Source organism: Oncorhynchus kisutch, linkage group LG29 (genome assembly GCF_002021735.2).
Source record: "Oncorhynchus kisutch isolate 150728-3 linkage group LG29, Okis_V2, whole genome shotgun sequence".
Classification (NCBI taxonomy): Eukaryota; Metazoa; Chordata; class Actinopteri; order Salmoniformes; family Salmonidae; genus Oncorhynchus; species Oncorhynchus kisutch.
Window position 1 is genome coordinate 8,027,376 of NC_034202.2, and position 18,424 is coordinate 8,045,799.

The 18,424-nt window shown below is 42.2% G+C and overlaps 1 protein-coding gene across 5 annotated transcripts; it reads left to right on the plus strand.

Moving 5' to 3' along the window:
- Positions 1 to 112: 112 nt before the first annotated feature.
- Positions 113 to 17,424, plus strand: LOC109873759 (nucleolysin TIA-1). Of its 5 annotated transcripts, none has more exons than XM_031809125.1 (12): positions 114 to 367; positions 7,757 to 7,853; positions 8,577 to 8,675; positions 10,225 to 10,279; positions 10,508 to 10,595; positions 10,957 to 11,032; positions 11,328 to 11,436; positions 11,577 to 11,672; positions 13,376 to 13,460; positions 13,590 to 13,740; positions 15,385 to 15,533; positions 15,700 to 17,424. In XM_031809125.1, exons 1-12 carry the CDS (start codon positions 339 to 341, stop codon positions 15,836 to 15,838), a joined length of 1,173 nt encoding a protein of 390 aa, XP_031664985.1. In that variant the 5' UTR covers positions 114 to 338; the 3' UTR covers positions 15,839 to 17,424. The 5 variants fall into 5 exon arrangements, with proteins under 5 accessions (XP_031664988.1, XP_031664985.1, XP_031664986.1 ...); XM_031809126.1 differs by having other exon boundaries at positions 15,388 to 15,533; XM_031809124.1 differs by lacking the exon at positions 114 to 367 and adding an exon at positions 7,280 to 7,304.
- The last annotated feature ends 1,000 nt before the right edge of the window (positions 17,425 to 18,424 follow it).

Sequence of the window (18,424 nt, forward strand, 5' to 3'; positions counted from 1 at the left end):
CCTACATTTTGGATGCACATCAAACCGAATGTAAACCATGCCATCTGTAGCACAAATATGAGTTTGGTCATTCTGACAGTGCTTTCAACGAAGCCACAGTGCGCATGCGAAGCCGTATATCCGCTCTCTTTCTCCGCCATCTTATGTCGCCTTTCCATTGTTCATTGAAGTTAGCAGGGGTGGCGGAGCTATTTACTGCGCATTAAAACATTTCGGGGATATTGTTCAGTTGACATCAGCAAAATAGGGGGAAGGAGAAAGAATCCAAGGTCATCATAGAATACGTGACACACGTGGATTTATCGCTCAGGGTTCGATCTCACACCTCGTCGGGAAATATGATGGACGACGAACAACCCAAGACCCTGTATGTATGAATAGCGGCAAGCTAACTAGCCGACTGACCGTTTATTTTAAGTATCATCATGTAGCCGTGCATGTATCAATTGCATTTTCTTAATATGTGGTCCGTAATAGTCATGTCAGTCAGTTCTCCATCCTCCTGCTTTCTAGTTGTGAGCCAGCCGCACTGGCTAACTTAGCTAGTTAACAACATGTCAGACGTGTCCATTTTTTTAGACAAAGCACAGGCTTTGTATTTTGTTGCGAGCACTGTTGCCACTGCACAATAATTTCGAAAGCCACCTTTTTAAAATCTCAACATTTATTAATATTGCGATGTTCTTCTTAGCCTATACTACGGTAGTTGACTGTTAATGGTTGTATATTTTGGTAATAGCAGCTATTCGAGAAAGAATAGCATGCTTGCTAACTATCTTGCTTGCTAACTAACGTTAACTCTTGTCGGCAGCATGCCGGGCCTCTAGTTTCTGTATTATGCGAAGCAATGCGGTTGTCATCAGTCTGATACCTTTCCACACCGGTGGCCATACTCTACAATGTCTGTGAAATCATAACCTACCTGCTAACATTGGCTAGCTAGCTAGCTACATTTTAACTAGCGACACTGCTCGGCGTACACTAACAATCAGACGTCCGTGTTATGTTGGTTTGCTAACTTAATTAACCAACGTTCCCGTTACCGTTCATCATACCGCTACAAATCTGAGCTTCAAATTGGGTTTGTCAGCTACCATTTGTATGTCGGTGTTGTTACTACAACACTGCCATGTAATGATAGCGAATGCACGGAGCTATTAGCTAGTTAGTTAAGGAACATAATACATGTAATGCAATGTGAAAGCGTGGCCTAGTCTTGTCGGATGCCGAGTTTTAGTTTCTGAGGCCTATAGTAACGTTAGGCGCCTATCTCAAGGAAATTATAACCGTGAATGTTACTGTATTATGTTGCTGTTACAGTCACGTAAATTCAGGTGTGACAATGTTACAAATAATATGTACAGTGGCTGTAAAATACGGTCGGGTGTTTACTGTTTCCAAACAGCCCAGCTGACTTTACTTCACTGTTTTTCTTCTTTGTATGGCGCATCCCTGTCTTGGTTTCAGTATCACCTCAGTTGGCTTCTTCATGTGGCCACTGGTTATACCGTGCCTTGCTTGGGCTGGTATCCATTTTACGTGAACTTCCAATATCCCAAATGGGTAAATCCGTTTGAAATCAATAACTTTTTTTTTGACAACCTCCACTTTGATTTAAACAACACTTTACATACATGTTTGCCCATAGAATACGTTTTCAGAAAGTGGATTTTTGGACTTGTGTGCCAAAACGTTCAGGAGATAAAGGTGCTCGAAGTTGACATACCATGAGACATCTATGGAAGCCTGTTCCCACCACCCCCCCCCCCCCCCAAAAAAAATGTATCAGACAGAGTTATGAGGTAGTAAGTCTATCGAATTAATGTTTTAGTGCAATGTGCCAAATGCCTGTATCGCAAGAAACACTTTTTGTTGTTGAGTGTTCTGTCTTTTTGGTCTTTGCTCCTTCTGTGCCGGTGTGCACCTTCACACACAGACACCAAGCCCCTCCCTCCACCTGTCACTCACAACTAACGACGAAAGATGACGTCTTCCTCTCTGACAACAAGCAACTTAAACTCGCTATTTGTGTTTGAGATTTGGTCCAACAGAATCAGTTATATGCACACCGAAACACTTAGATACATTATTTTACTCTAATAGACGAGAATTGAACATTTATAATGATGCTCTTTTTATGTATTAACTCCCAAAACGTAGAACAGAGCAGACCCTACTAAAACTAGAGTAACAATGAACATGATTGTGGAAAGTGTATGCTCAGTTCTTTTGCTCGAAGCATTGCAGTACCATGTACCACTGGCAGCGTTTTAGCCACAGACTAATGTGCTAGCCGTCTAGTCTGCAATGAGAATAAAAATACATGTTTATATAAGGAATTGGGAACTAGTTTTCATTCTGAGAAATAAGTATCTTCTTATCCAGGTGGGCCACTTGATTTCAACATCTAAACAAAGTGAACAGACTATGTTGTTCAAACAGTTGGAGACGAAGAGAAGGGTGAATTCATAACAGTTCAACTGTTCTACCTTGTTAGCAAGCAAACATATCCAAGTTGGCAAGACTTATTTTTATGCCCATTGCAGACTAGACAGCTAGAACATATAAATCAAAGTGGTTTTCTTCTTTTTTTGGTTACTACATGATTCCGTGTGTCATAGTTTCATAGTTTTGTTGTCTTCACTATTCTACAATGTAGAAAATAGTAAAACTAAAGAAACCCTTGAATGAGTAGGTGTCCAAACTTTTGACTGGTACTGTAAGACCCTTTGCTATGACATTCAATTGAGCTCTGGTACATCCTGTTTCCATTGATCATCCTTGAGCTGTTTCTACAACTTGATTGGAGTCCTCCTGTGCTAAATTCAATTGATTGGAGATTATTTGGAATGGCACACCTGTTATATAAGGTTGACAGTGCATGTCAGAGCAAAAACAAAGTCACGAGGTCAAAGTATTGTCCGTAGAGCTCCGAGACAGGATTGTGTCAAGGCACAGATCTGGGGGGAGTGTACCAAAACATTTCTGCAGCATTGAAGGTCCCCAAGAACACAGTGGCCTCCTTCATTCTTAAATGGAAGAAGTTTGGAACCACCAAGACTCTTCCTAGAGCTGGCCGCCTGGCCAAACTGAGCAGTCGGGGGAGAAAGGCCTTGGTCAGGGAGGTGACCAAGAACCCAATGGTCAAGAGCTCTAGAGTTCTTCTGTGGAGATGGGAGAACCTTCCAGAAGGACAACTTTCTCTGCAGCACTCCAACAATCAGGCCTTTGTTAGAGTGGCCAGTCAGAAGCCACTCTTTAGTAAAAGGCACATGAAATCCTGCTTGGAGTTTGCCAAAAGGTACCTCAAGGACTCTCAGACCATGAGAAACAAGATTCTCTGGTCTGATGTAACCGAGACTGAACTCTTTGGCCTGAATGCCAAGCGTCACATCTGAAACCTGGCACCATCCCTACGGTGAGTCGTGGTGGCAGCATCATGCTGTGTGGATTTTTTTCCACGTCAGGGACTGGGACACCTAGTCAGGGTTGAGGCAAAGATGAAAGGAGCAAAGAGCGCTCAGGACCTCCGACTGTGTGTGAAGGTTCATCTTCCAACAGGACAACGGCCCTAAGCGCATAGCCAAGACAACACAGGAGTGACTTTGGGACAAGTCTCTGAATGTTCTCGAGTGACCCAGACTCAAATATAGGTGTGCCAAGCATGTAGCATCATACCCAAGGAGACTCAATGCAGTAATCACTGCCAAAGGTGTTTAAAAGTTCTGAGTAAAGGGTATGAATACTTACGTAAATGTGATTTTTATTTTTTTATATAAAGTTAAATATTCTGCATACCAGTTTTTGCTTAGTCATTATGGGGTATTGTGTGTCGATTGAGGGACAAAAACAATTGAATCAACTTTAGAATAAGTCTGGAACATAATGTTGAAAAGGTCGAGGGGTCTGAATACTTTCCGACTGGTGAATTGCCCCTAACTTTGAAAGAAAACGAAGATTTTTAGGCCATATCATCCAGCTTTAGTATTGTCATAATTGAGATACTAAGTCATTATGAGAGATGCAAGTCTGGATCATGGACATTGAATCTCATGATAATGACTTAGTAAGTCATAATTATGACATAGTATCTCAAAACTCCTAGTCATAAAAAAACCAATTATAATGTGGGTGATGGTAATGGGCTTCCACACATCCATGTCTTCATCACTGGAACGAAACGGTTTAGTTCCATATCATTTAAACACTTACAAACCATTCAACTTTTGATTTCAGTTTTTTTAAATATTTTTTTTAATAGGAATATATTTTTACACCTTTAACATCAATTATCTAAAAACATGTAAACCAGTGCTCTATGCTGATGTTTCTTTACAAGGTATGTTGGAAAATGTAGGTGGGCACAAATATTTAGGCACGCAATGAAAAATATTTGAGGTAATGACGCTAGAGTCCTTTGTTTTTCTAGGCACACTGGTGCTCCTAAATTAAAATTCCAGGTCGCACAGCAAAGTAATTAGGTCGCACTCTAGAGCACTGTAAACTCCATTAAAAAATTTTTTATCGCATTTTATTGGCAACATACACCTGGTTAGCAGATGTTATGGCGAGTGTAGCGAAATGCTTGTGCTTCTAGTTCTGACAGTGTAAGTAACAAGTAATCTAACAATTCCACAACCACTACCTTAATATACACAAATCTAAGTAAAGGGAAGGAATGAGGAATATGTACATGTATGGCTGGGCCATGAGATGCAATGGATGGTATATACAGTATATACATCTGGGATGAGTAGTGCAAGATATGTAAACATCATTATTAAAGTGGCATTAATAAAGTGACTAGTGAGCCGTTTGTTAGTGGCCAAATGGATCACTAGTCACTTTATTAATGCCACTTTAATAATGATGTTTGCATATCTTGCACAATCAGCAAATTCATATTTGTATATGTTGTAGTGTAGCTTAGATACCATATTTCACATCTGAAATGTTAGTGTTTTTGTGTTTCCTATAGAAGATTGACAGTATAATTTGAAACAGATATTCCGATTAAGTCAACATTCTCTGACGTGTGGACCTCCAACCATCTTTGTGGTACCATGTTTGAAAGTTGACATTTTGACATTTTGATCAGTGAAAACATGACACCCACCCTGTATTCAAGAGCATGTTCTGTCTCAACCAATGGCGTGCAAATCACAAAAAAATGTCAATGTAAAATTGGGTCTAAGTTACAAATGTGATTATGTAAAAATTAGGAGTTTACAAGATTGTAGATACTTGAAATTAAATTACAATTTATATTAAACATTATTCCTTCCCTTTACTTAGTTATGTGTGTATTAGGGAGAGGTCGACCGATTTAATTGGAATGGCCGATTTAATTAGGGCCGATTTTCAAGTTTTCATAACAATCAGAAATCGGTATTTTTGGGTGCATATTTTTTATTTTTTGTACCTTTTATTTAACTAGGTAAGTCAGTTAAGAACACATTCTTATTTCCAATGACGGCCTAGGGTTAACTGCCTTGTTCAGGGGCAGAACGACAGATTTTCACCTTGTCAGCTCGTGGGGATCCAATCTTGCAACCGTACAGTTAACTAGTCCAACGCTCTAACCACCTGCCTCTCATTGCACTCCACAAGGAGCCTGCCTGTTACGCGAATGCAGTAAAAGCCAAGGTAAGTTGCTAGCTAGCATTAAACTTGTCTTATAACTAGTGATTATGATAGTTTTTTTATAACTACACATGGTTGATGATATTACTCATTTATCTAGCGTGTCTAGCATTGCATATAATCGATGCAATGCTGGGGGATGATTTAACAAAAGCGCATTTGCGAAAAAAGCACAATCGTTGGACGACTGTACCTAACCATAAACACCGCCTTTCTTAAAATCAATACACAGAAGTATATATTTTTAAACCTGCATATTTAGCTAAAAGAAATCCAGGTTAGCAGGCAATATTAACCAGGTGAAATTGTGTCATTTCTTTTGCGTTCATTGCACGCAGAGTCAGGCTATATGCAACACTTTGGGCAGCCTGGCTCATTGCGAACTAATTTACCAGAATTTTACGTAGTTATGACATAACATTGAAGGTTGTACAATGTAACAGGAATATTTAGACTTAGGGATGCCACCCGTTAGATAAAATACCAAACGGTTCCGTATTTCACTGAAATAATAAACGTTTTGTTTTTGAAATGATAGTTTCCAGATTTGACCATATTAATGACCAACGGCTCGTATTTCTGCGTGTTATAATCAAGTCTACGATTATTATTTTTTGAGCAGTCTGACTGATCGGTGGTAGGCAGCAGCAGGCTCGTAAGCATTAATTCAAACAACACTTTCGTGTGTTTTGCCAGCAGCTCTTCACAAGCACAGCGCTGTTTATGACTTCAAACCTATCAGCCTAATGGCTGGTGTAACCGATGTGAAATGGCTAGCTAGTTAGCTGGGTGCGCGCAAATAGCATTTCAAACGTCACTCGCTCTGAGACTTGGAGTAGTTATTCCACTTGCTCTGCAAGGGCCGCGGCTTTTGTGGAGCGATGGGTAACGCTGCTTCCAGTGTGGCTGGTGTCGATGGGTTCCTGGTTCGAGCCCAGGTAGGGGCGAGGAGAGGGACAGAAGCTATACTGTTACACTGGCAATACTATAGTGCATATAAGAACATCCAATAGTCAAAGGTATATGAAATACAAATGGTATGGAGAGAAATAGTCCTATAAATACTATAACTACAACCTAAAACCTCTTACCTTGGAATATTGAGGTCTCATGTTAAAAGGAACCACCAACTTTCATATGTTCTCATGTTCTGAGCAAGGAACTCAAACGTTAGCTTTCTTACATGGCACATATTGCACTTTTACTTCTCCAACTGTTTGTTTTTGCATTATTTAAACCAAATTGAAAATGTTTCATTATTTATTTGAGGCTAAATATTTGTATTTGTATTGATGTATTATATTAAGTTAAAATAAGTGTTCATTCAGTATTGTTGTAATAGTCATTATTACAAATAAATCAATAAAAATCGGTATTAGCTTTTTTGGTCCTCCAATCGGTTTCGGCGTTGAAAAATCTTAATCGGTCGACCTCTAGTATTAGGTAATGGTTGTGGAATTGTTAGATATTGCTGCACTGTCAGAACTAGAAGTACAAGCATTTCACTACACTCGCGATAACATCTGCTAACCAGGTGTATGTGGCCAATAAAATGTGATTTTAAAATAATTTGACAACCATGTTTGTAAGATTTTTAAATGATACTAATCTCAACTGTTTATGTTTTCCAGTGATGAAGACATGGATGTTTCACTATGGTGGTGTGTGCAACATTGTCAACTTTGAGCACCTTTTATCTCTTGAATATTTTCATTCAGGTTCCAAAAAGTCACTTTCTGAGCACTTCTACACTCAGCAAATATGTGTGCAAGGTTTTGTTCAAAAGGGATGCTGCCAAAAGTAATTGAATTCAAATGGATTTACCCAATGTAAAACTGAATCATTCAATACAACCTCTTCCTAATGGTTAGTTGTGAGGTAAAATAGTGTGGTTTAAAGGAACAGTTCACCCCCAAAATAACAAACGATTCCAGACGGTTTCACACCTCAGCAACGTTGTGGATGGTGGTGAACCATCCCTTTTTTAAATCCAGATCTTCTTAACCACACTTCCTTGTCTATTTATTGTCTACTAAGTGGAGCATCCATTTCTCTTCTATTTGCTGAGCTGAGCCCAGGGTGTCCATGCTGATGTGTTGTCACTGTGCTGCAGGTATGTGGGAAACCTGTCCCGGGATGTGACCGAAGCCCTCATCATGCAGCTGTTCGGCCAGATCGGACCCTGCAAGAGCTGTAAAATGATAGTAGATGTGAGTCAAAAATCAACTTTTCTGTTGTCTGGGAATGAACCTTCTTCAATCAGATTCCCCTATGATTCTGCTCAGAATGACTTAGCGCTGCGCCATGTTCAGTTAGAACAAACCTAGAGAAAATGTTTTTTTTTCAAATATATATATTTAAAAATATTAGCATTATATTAAAGTGAGGTCATTACCTCCGCTTTAAAAAAAATGTCTCTAGTTTTGTGCCAACCAAACGTTGACCATGACTAGGGGCCTATTCAGTGGTCTGCAGTACATAGAACATTGCAGAAATGTGTCGAGCCTATAAGAAAACAAACGTGACCACACAATTCCCTGTTGAACATGACGGAGAGGAATGTCTGTACAAGGCTGCTTTATCTGAAACCCCACAGAATGAGCCCCAGGACTGATTAGCCCAATAGGACAACAGCGTTGACCAATATTAGCCAGGAGCCTGTTTAAGAACACATTGTACTGCTGTGAGTCTTACCTCTGGGATTGATTCATATTAGGATCCTGAGTCTGTCACTCGAAATAGAAGAAAGACGTGTTGTTTGGCCAATCTCTTAACGATGACGAATGGTCACGGATTTGAGTTGCATAGGCTAGCTAGAGCTGCCCATTTACATTGCAAGGAGGGAGACTCAACTAGGCCTACCTTTTTTTACAATGGTAGGATGAAATTCCCAGTTCTGACGTTAAAAAGTCCCTGCTCTTGTCCCCCTCCAGACGGCAGGTAATGACCCCTACTGCTTTGTGGAGTTCTACGAACACAGGCACGCTGCCGCGTCACTCGCAGCCATGAACGGTCGTAAAATAATGGGTAAGGTAAGCTATCGTATCTACAGGGTGAGTCGGCTTGGGGAGGGGAGGTTTGGCCAAAAGACAGGAGGAAGGAATTGAAACCAAGTTCAAATCAGCCCCTATCCCCTATCCCCAGACACTTGACTTGATGCAGGTCTGGAAAGGTCGGATGTGTGCAAGCATTATGGCAGACCTATGAGAAGTGTCTAGGGGTAGCGACTGAGGCCCATTGACTGGGTATCACATTGCATCATGGGTATCGCACTGCGTCATGTTGTCCGTTCAACCCCAACCATTTACATTAAACCTCAGTAAGTATGACATGAATGGAAAGGTTTTTTTCGTGATTGGTCAATAATACCACAACACCAGAAAGTTTTGTAGGGTCCTTAGGTTCGGTTTGAGTGGGTGGCAGCATGTCTTCCAACGATAGGGTACTATGTTCTTCACCCCAAAATCTAGCTTTCTCCATTCTGCTCTGGTTTTTAGAGAATACTACATATTCCGTAGATGGCGTCCTATATACATTAGAAAAACACTGCAGGCCCCAATCTCGAATTAACGGGGACGTTGACACGGTGTCATTTGACTGAATTAGATGGTGCCATTTGTTTGGGTTTGAAGCCTGCCGATGTCTCTCACTGGAAGTAAAACGTCTTGTTCCTTTGGCCTGAGGGGAAATGCTGAACGAACGAGCGTGGAGGAGGGATTGCACTTTAATTCAAACACTGTATGAAAAACATGTTGTTAAGATGTTATGGATACCCCCAAAAATGTTTCAGGTTATTTAACTACAAAATGTAGCTTGCTAGTGATTTTTTTTTTGTTGCTATTTTTTTCACGGATTCTGTGCCATTCCCCTGACCCTGCCGTCCTCGATTGGGTGTAGCTAATAGCTTCTTCTCACCCCTGTCCTTACCCTCTGTGGTCGGGGTTCTCGCTCCTGCTGGTAGACAGAGCCTCTGGACGTCGCCCATGTAAACGGGTTCACGATCAGAAGAGAAGACTTGTCATAGCCAATTAGTATTGGCAGCACGTCCCATGACTTTAAACCTGGTTGGGTTGTGTAATCTTTCTAAGTAGTGCCCCCCCCCCCCCCCCCCATTAACCTGTTTCAAATAACACCCCTCTACTTCTACACTGCCAGCCTTTATTATAATAATCATTATAATTATTGTGTACAATGTGTTCTTTTGCAAATTCCTTTGCATAAAGAATCCAGATAATAACTATACTATATCTCTAAAGACACATTCAGTTGAAAATATTTTATCCTCAACAGGTAATGAAGGACCATTTGAGGAGTAATACAAGTTCGTAAAATTCACTTGTTTGTAAGTCCCTTGTTATTTGGACCCTTTATTTTTTCACTTCCTAGACGTTTTGTTCCAAATTTGATTGATTAGACAGTGAGACTGAATTGTGACAGTCTGAGTGTGAGCAGGCTTTCCCTCTTATCATTGTGTGACTACAACAAGCCCTCTGATCGGCAAACAGACGGACACGTGTGCTGTCCAAGTAAGGCTCGCTTTTCACCCCTCTTTCCGTCTCTCTCTCTCTTTCTTTTCTTCAGGAGGTCAAAGTGAACTGGGCCACAACCCCTAGCAGCCAGAAGAAAGACACAAGCAGTGAGCATTATCTCCCTTGATACTTTGACACGGCCCATACCCAACTGTGTTTTAAAGGAGTGTAGCGCCTGTATAACACATGGGGGGGGCGCTAGACTGTGCTTGGTGCATTCAGAGCACATTTATGTTATCCAAGAATATTCCAAGAATTGTTAGCATTGGTGCCTAAAATGAGTTGGCTATATATTTAAAAAAAAAACTGTATGATACATATGATTCTGTGTTCAGATCACTTCCACGTTTTCGTCGGAGACCTCAGTCCTGAAATCACCACGGATGACATCAAAGCTGCCTTTGCCCCCTTTGGGAGGATATCGTGAGTGTTCTCTCTGCTTCTCCTTACCCAAGTTATTATCTCGGTGATGCTTATTCAAAACACTACAAAGATTGTGACTGTATTGATTGAACAGAAGAGAACAATCTGTACTCACAGCATTCATATGTCAAATATGTTCTCTACAGATCTTTTTTGTGTATCTCTCAAGAAGCAAATATGCACAACAGATCTTCTTAGAATCCTACTTATCAAGCGCTTTGCAGCCTCCCTGGACAGAAACCCAGGGAGCCGGTGGCAAGGAAAAGCTCCCTGGAAACACTGCTCCGTAGGATTGATTCTGTGGCCAGAGGCCATAACTTGCTCTCGTCTTGCCAACCGTAGTATTTCTGTCTGTTCGTAGTGATGCCCGGGTGGTGAAAGACATGGCTACTGGCAAATCTAAAGGCTATGGCTTTGTGTCCTTCTTCAACAAATGGGTGAGTGTCCCCCACCACCCTTGGCCTACTGCTCACTCTTGGGTTTGTGGCTTGTAAGAAATCATTAGCGTCGGCGCGAAGAGTGTGAGCCTCCAATCCTTTGTTGTTGTCCGCCCCCCCCCCCCCCCCCCCCCCCCCCCCCCGACAACAGCCAGCAATGTTTAGCCAAGCAAATACCACTCTGTAGTTGATTCGCTACGTTGGTGTAGATAAGGTTTAGATTCTAGGTTATACCGTGATTACTACCACCATGCTTTATAAAGTCTGTGGATATTGGAACTGTGTGTGTGTGTAGGATGCAGAGAATGCCATCCAACAGATGGGAGGTCAGTGGTTGGGAGGACGGCAGATCAGGACCAACTGGGCCACCAGGAAGCCCCCTGCGCCCAAAGCCACCTACGAGAGTGAGTCAGACACACCTCTCACTGCTCCAAAGAATGACTTGCACACACCTGTTGGCATTGAATACCAAAAAAAAGATTGTCCGTCTATTGTCATTCAAATTTTAAATGCATCTTCTATTCCTCCCCAACTTGTGGAGCAGCGAACACAAAGCACCTGTCGTTTGAGGAGGTAGTGAACCAGTCCAGCCCCAGCAACTGTACCGTCTACTGTGGAGGAGTCACTGCAGGGCTTACAGGTATAGAACTACTCCGGGGGTTTCCTTTAGGAAAATGGACAACGTGACCAGAAAGGTTTGCCAAAAGGTGAAAACTATTCGAAACGGCGCACCTGATGCACGCGGTATGTGACTGGGATGAAACTCTCCGTTAGACACTTGGGTGAATCTAAAGATGCAACAAACTAGGATGGGTTGCTAATGTGATTAGAATTGTGCGTTTGGCTTTTGGACAATGAAAGAAAGTTTATTATACAACTGGAGAAAATTGGCGAATGAAGAAGTCTTTCATAGGGAGCGCGTGGCAAAAAGGTCTAACGTGGGAGGGGTTTGTGGCGAATGTAGCCTATAGGCTATAGCCATAGACAAACAATGACAGTAGAATGGCCTTACTGAAGAGCTCCGTGACTTTGAACGTGGCACCGTCATAGGATGACACCTTTCCAACAAGTCAGTTTGTCAAATTCCAGCCCTGCTAGAGCTGCCCCAGGCAAATGTAAGTGCAGTTATTGTGAAGTGGAAACGTCGAGAAGCAACCACGGCTCAGCCGCGAAGTGGTTGGCCACACAAGCTCACAGAGCGGGACCGCTGAAACGCGTAGCGTGTAAAGATCCTCTGTGACACTCACTACCGAGTTCCAAACTGCCTCTGGAAGCAACGTCAACACAGGAACTGTTCATCGGAAGCTTCGTGAAATGGGTTTCCATGGCTGAGCAGCCGCACACAAGCCTAAGATCACCAACTGGTATGGAGTAGGTGTGATGGTTTCTAAACCCCCTGCTACTGTGATTTTCAATGTGAAGTAATCTACAGTGGATCTACAAGCTTCGGCTGGAATGGTGTAATGCTTGCTGCCAACTCTGGAGCAATGAAAACACGTTCTCTGGAGTGATGAATCACGCTACACCATCTGTCAGTCCAACGGAAAAACTGGGTTTGGCTGATGCCAGGAGAACGCTACCTGCCTCAATGCATAGTGCCAACAGTAAAGTTTGGTGGATGAGGAATAATGTTTTGGGGCTGTTTTTCATGGTTCGGCTAGGCCCCTTAGTTCAAGTAAAGGGAAATCTTAATGCGACAGCATACAATGACATTCTAAACTATTCTAACTGCACTATAACTAGAAGCCCCTCTCTCCTTTCTACAGTATCACTAGTATCTCTCCTCTCTACATTATCACTAGTATCTGTCCTCGCTACAGTATCACTAGTATCTCTCCTCGCTACAGTATCACTAGTATCTCTCCTCGCTACAGTATCACTAGTATCTCTCCTCGCTACAGTATCACTAGTATCTCTCCTCTACAGTATCACTAGTATCTCTCCTCGCTACAGTATCACTAGTATCTCTCCTCTCTACAGTATCACTAGTATCGCTCCACGCTACAGTATCACTAGTATCTCTCCTCTCTACAGTATCACTAGTATCTCTCCTCTCTACAGTATCACTAGTATCTCTCCTCTCTACAGTATCACTAGTATCTCTCCTCGCTACAGTATCACTAGTATCTCTCCTCTCTACAGTATCACTAGTATCTCTCCTCTCTACAGTATCACTAGTATCTGTCCTCTCTACAGTATCACTAGTATCTCTCCTCTCTACAGTATCACTAGTATCTCTCCTCTCTACAGTATCACTAGTATCTCTCCTCGCTACAGTATCACTGTGATCGTGTTAATATAGGACTGACAGGTATATAACTTTCCTCTATTTCCCCTCTTTAGAACAACTGATGAGGCAGACCTTCACCCCCTTCGGTCAGATCATGGAGATCAGAGTTTTCCCAGACAAAGGCTACTCGTTTGTGAGGTAAGACCACAGACTCAGTGTGTTTTGAGATTTACCCATATTGCAGTTGGACTGCAGTCATTGCCATGTGACTGCTCACTCTGACCCCGTCTCACCCTTGTCCCCCTCGCACGTCTCTACCTGGTTTAGGTTCAACTCCCACGAGGGAGCGGCCCACGCCATAGTGTCAGTGAACGGGACGTCCATAGAGGGTCACGTGGTGAAGTGTTACTGGGGGAAGGAGACAACAGACATGGTCAGCCCCATGCAGCAGGTACAGGTCCCTCAGCTCACACCGCAGGTAACATCTCCCTTTCTCATGTCCATTACTGTCTATTACATATCTCTATATTGTATGTTATAACACGTGTATGTGTATATAATATATACAGTTGAAGTTTACATGCACCTTGGCCAAATACATTTAAACTCAGTTTTTCCACAATTCCTGACATTTAATCCTAGTAAAAATTCCCTGCCTTAGGCCAGTTGGGATCACCACGTTATTTTAAGAATGTGAAATGTCAGAATAATAGTAGTGTTTTTATTTCAGATTTTATTTCTTTCATCACATTCCCAGTGGGTCAGAAGTTTACATGCACTCAATTATTATTTGGTAGCCTTGCCTTTAAATTGTTCAATTTGGGTCAAACGTGTGTAGCCTTCTACAAGCTTGCCACAAAAAGTTTGGTGAATTTTAGCCCATTCCTCCTGACAGAGCTGGTGTAACTGAGTCAGGTTTATAGGCCTCCTTGCTCGCACACTATTTTTCAGTTCTGCCCACACATTTTCAATAGGATTGAGGTCAGGGATTTGTTGACTTAAGCCATTTTGCCAGTACTTTGGAAGCATGCTTGGGGTCATTGTCCATTTGAAAGACCCATTTGCGACCAAGCTTAAACTTCCTGACTGATGTCTTGAGATGTTGCTTCAATATATCCACTTAATTTTCCTTCCTCATGATGCCATCTATTTTGTGAAGTGCACCAGTCCCCCATGCAGCAAAGCACCCCCACAACATGATGCTGGCACCCCCGTGCTTCACGGATGGGATGGTGTTCTTCGGCTTGCAAGCCTCTCCCTTTTTCCTCCAAACATAACAATGGTAATTATTGGCAAACAGTTCTATTTTTGTTTCGTCAGACCAAAGGATATTTCTCCAAAAAGTACGATCTTTGTCCCCATGTGCAGTTGCAAACTGTAATCTGTCTTTGTTATGGCAGTTTTGGAGCAGTGGCTTCTTCCTTGCTGAGTGGCCTTTCAGGTTATGTCGATATTGGACTCGTTTTACTGTGGATATAGATACTTTTGTACCTGTTTCCTCCAGCATCTTCACAAGGTCCTTTGCTGCTGTTCTGGGATTGATTTGACCTTTTCACACCAAAGTACATTCATCTCTAGGAGACAGAACGCATCTCCTTCCTGAGCTGTTTGACGGCTATGTGGTTCCATGGTGTTTATACTTGCGTACTATTGTTTGTACAGATGAACGTGGTGCCTTCAGGTGTTTGGAAATTGCTCCCAAGGATGAAACAGACTTGTGGAGGTCTACTATTTTTTTTCTGGGTTCTTGACTGATTTTCTTTTGATTTTGCCATGATGTCAAGCACAGAGGCACTGAGTTTGAAGGTAGGCCTTGAAATACATCCACAGGTACACCTCCAATTGACTCAAATTGTCAGTTAGCCTATCAGAAGCTTCTAAAGCCATGACTTAATTTTCTGGAATTTTCCAAGCTGTTTAAAGGCACAAGTGTATGTCAACTTCTGACCCACTGGAATTGTGATAGTGAATTGTAAGTGAAATAATCTGTCTGTAAACAATTGTTGGAAAAATTACTTGTTTCACGTCCGACTTCAACTGTGTGTATGTGTGTGAGAGTTCAAAGTGGGCCTGCTAAGGGAAACCACTAAACATAGTTGATCTCTAAGCGTTGTCTCCACAGCAGAACAAAATTGGCTTTGCAGCGCAGCCCTACGGCCAGTATGCCCAGTGGTACGGTAACGCCCAGCAGATTGGCCAATACGTGCCGAACGGGTGGCAGGTGCCGACCTACGGAGTCTACGGACAGGCCTGGAACCAGCAGGGCTTCAAGTGAGTACTCATGAACTACCGAATAGGGGTAAATAAAAATAAAGTGTTGGATTGAAATGCAGCCCTGATGTCAGGATGAGACTACTATGAAGTGACAGCCGCCCTCAAAGAGCAGTCTTGTTGTTGTTCAAGTTCATCTGTCCTCTGACCTCTTGTCTGTGTGCAGTCATTTACAGGCGGGTGCAGGGTGGACGGGCGTTGGAGCGGTCAGTAATGGCGGCGTGGTGGAGCCTGGACAGGGAGTCAACGGGGCGGTGCTGGCCAACCAGTCGGTCATGGGCACCACTGGCTACCACACCCACTGATCAATGCCGGCCCGGCAGCCCAGTGTCGGCCTCCTACCCTCCCACCACCACCACAGGGATCCTACACACGGGGCAGACATGTTCCCCGTCTTTTACAACACGATTTAAGAACTCTATGGCGGGGAGTGGGGATGCGTGATTCCACCTCTTCCTGTCCAGTTCCCCCAATCCTGGTTTTTACATGTAAGTTTAAAGGAGGAGGAGATGAGGCTTGTGTGTCATCCATCGGAGGTCGGAGCGTTTCCCAGTCCTGGGATATAAGATACATGCATATAGATATATGCACACAAACACACACCCATGTCCACACAGACACACACATACTCTACGAAGGTCTTTGGCCCCGTGTCAGATCGATTGACTCAAGAATCAGAAAGGACTATGCCATTTTTAATTCAAAAGTACTATTAAATAAATACACCATAAACGAGAAAAAGCGACTTCTTTTGGATGAGCTTTTTCTTGTTGGTTTGTTTAAGAACAATTTCAACTGCTGATATCGTTTAAGAAACGAAGCTTTGCCTGTTTTTGTTTCGGGACTGTCATTTTAAAGAAATGTTTATAGCAAGGACACCATGGAATCATGTGAAATGTAAGAACCTTTTTTTTTGTTTTTTTTGTTGATCAAATGGATGTCAACTGTGGAATTTTTTAAAAATACGATTTTCAATCTCAACTAAAATCCAATTGCAGGGATTACTGCCACTTCTTTCTTTACGAGGCAGACATATTGCACAATACTATTACTCTTAGTTACCTTTTCACACAATTTGATGTTACCAAAATTCTAGGTATTTTGAATTGTTTTGCATTCCACTTTATTTTTCCTTTTGAAAAGTTTATTTTAGGAGGGCTTACATGCTGTTTTGTATGTAAATAACAGTCTGTTAAACTGTTCTGACAAGATTTAGAGGGGGGAAAAACCTCATGTTAATTATGGAAGCGTGCTTGTTTTTTTTGACTGGCGGCCCGGGGGTAAGGGCTCATTAACAGTAGACGTGGGAATATTAGCGTCACTGTCTGATGCTGGTTCAGGACAATGTAAGGACAGTACATTTGATTCTTCCAGGGGCCTGTGAGGAGAGAACAGCATTGCAAAATGAGCTAGACCGAAAAGTAATGTAGACTTTAAAGTTATTCTGTGTATAAAACCTAAATATTGAACTTTTTTTTATGATAAAGTAGTAAATGGTTATTAAAAAAATTCCAAACTTGAACGGATCAGATTTTGAACTGGTTCCCTCTATGGAGTTGATTTAATAATAATACCGTTGGTCGAGACCCCTTGTTTTGCCTTATTTTGAGTTCATTTCATTTGAACCAACCTATTATCATAAATGTCTCATAAGGTCCGATTTATTTTCCGCCCTTGTGTTTTGAGGCGGTGTTTATGTTGATGCTACAACGTGTTCTTGCTTTGTCCCATTAAAATGCTGATGCGTATGAACACTGCTTGTGGGAACATTTCTCTCTCCACTGTTCTTGCTTTGTCCCATTAAAATGCTGATGCGTATGAACACTGCTTGTGGGAACATTTCTCTCTCCACTGTTCTTGTTTTGTCCCATTAAAATGCTGATGCGTATGAACACTGCTTGTGGGAACATCTCTCTCCACTGTTCTTGCTTTGTCCCATTAAAATGCTGATGCGTATGAACACTGCTTGTGGGAACATCTCTCTCCACTGTTCTTGCTTTGTCCCATCAAAATGCTGATGCGTATGAACACTGCTTGTGGGAACATCTCTCTCCACTGTTCTTGTCGCTGTATTTAAAACCGCTTGATGTTCAGCCTGGTTCAGTCTTGCAATTAAATGTTTTTTATTTACAATGACCTTGCTTACATGTAATGTTCAGATCCAGTTTTAAAAATCAGAACGCGTTGTTAGTAGCAGAAAGTGGAATAATTGAACAGAGCAGGCCTACCTACAGTACAGAACCTTTTGACACAAGCTGTTGAGCATGAATTTATGAACTAAGGGTATAAACCAACAAAATAGACTGAACAAATATATAAATGCAACCATTTCAAAGATGCTACTGAGTTACAGTTCATGTAAGAAAACCAGTCAAATGAAGAATGTGTTGGGCCATAATCTATGGATTTCACGTGACTGAGAACACATCTATTGGTCGTTGATAAAGGTAAGGGGCGTTGATCAGAAAACCAGTCAGTATTTGCCTCATGTAGTGTGACATCTCCTTCGCATAGAGCTGATCAGGCTGTTGATTGTGGACTGTTCTCCCACTCTATAATGGCCTTGTGAAGTTGCTGGATGTTGGCGGGAACTGGAGCACGCTGTCATACACGTCAATCCTGAACATCCCAAACATGATCAATGGGTGACATGTCTGGTGAGTGTGGCCTTGGAAGAACTGGTCCATTTTCAGCTTTCCAGGAATTGTGTACGGATCCTTGCGACATGGGGCTGTGCATTGTCATGCTGACACGTGAGGCGATGGCGGCGGAGGACTGGCACGACAATGGACCTCAGGATCTCGTCTTGCCCACCTGTCGCCACGCCCAGGGTAAAAGGACAGGCCAGGGCCGCTGTTCTGACCAACACCCTCTCCAAATAGGTTTCCAAT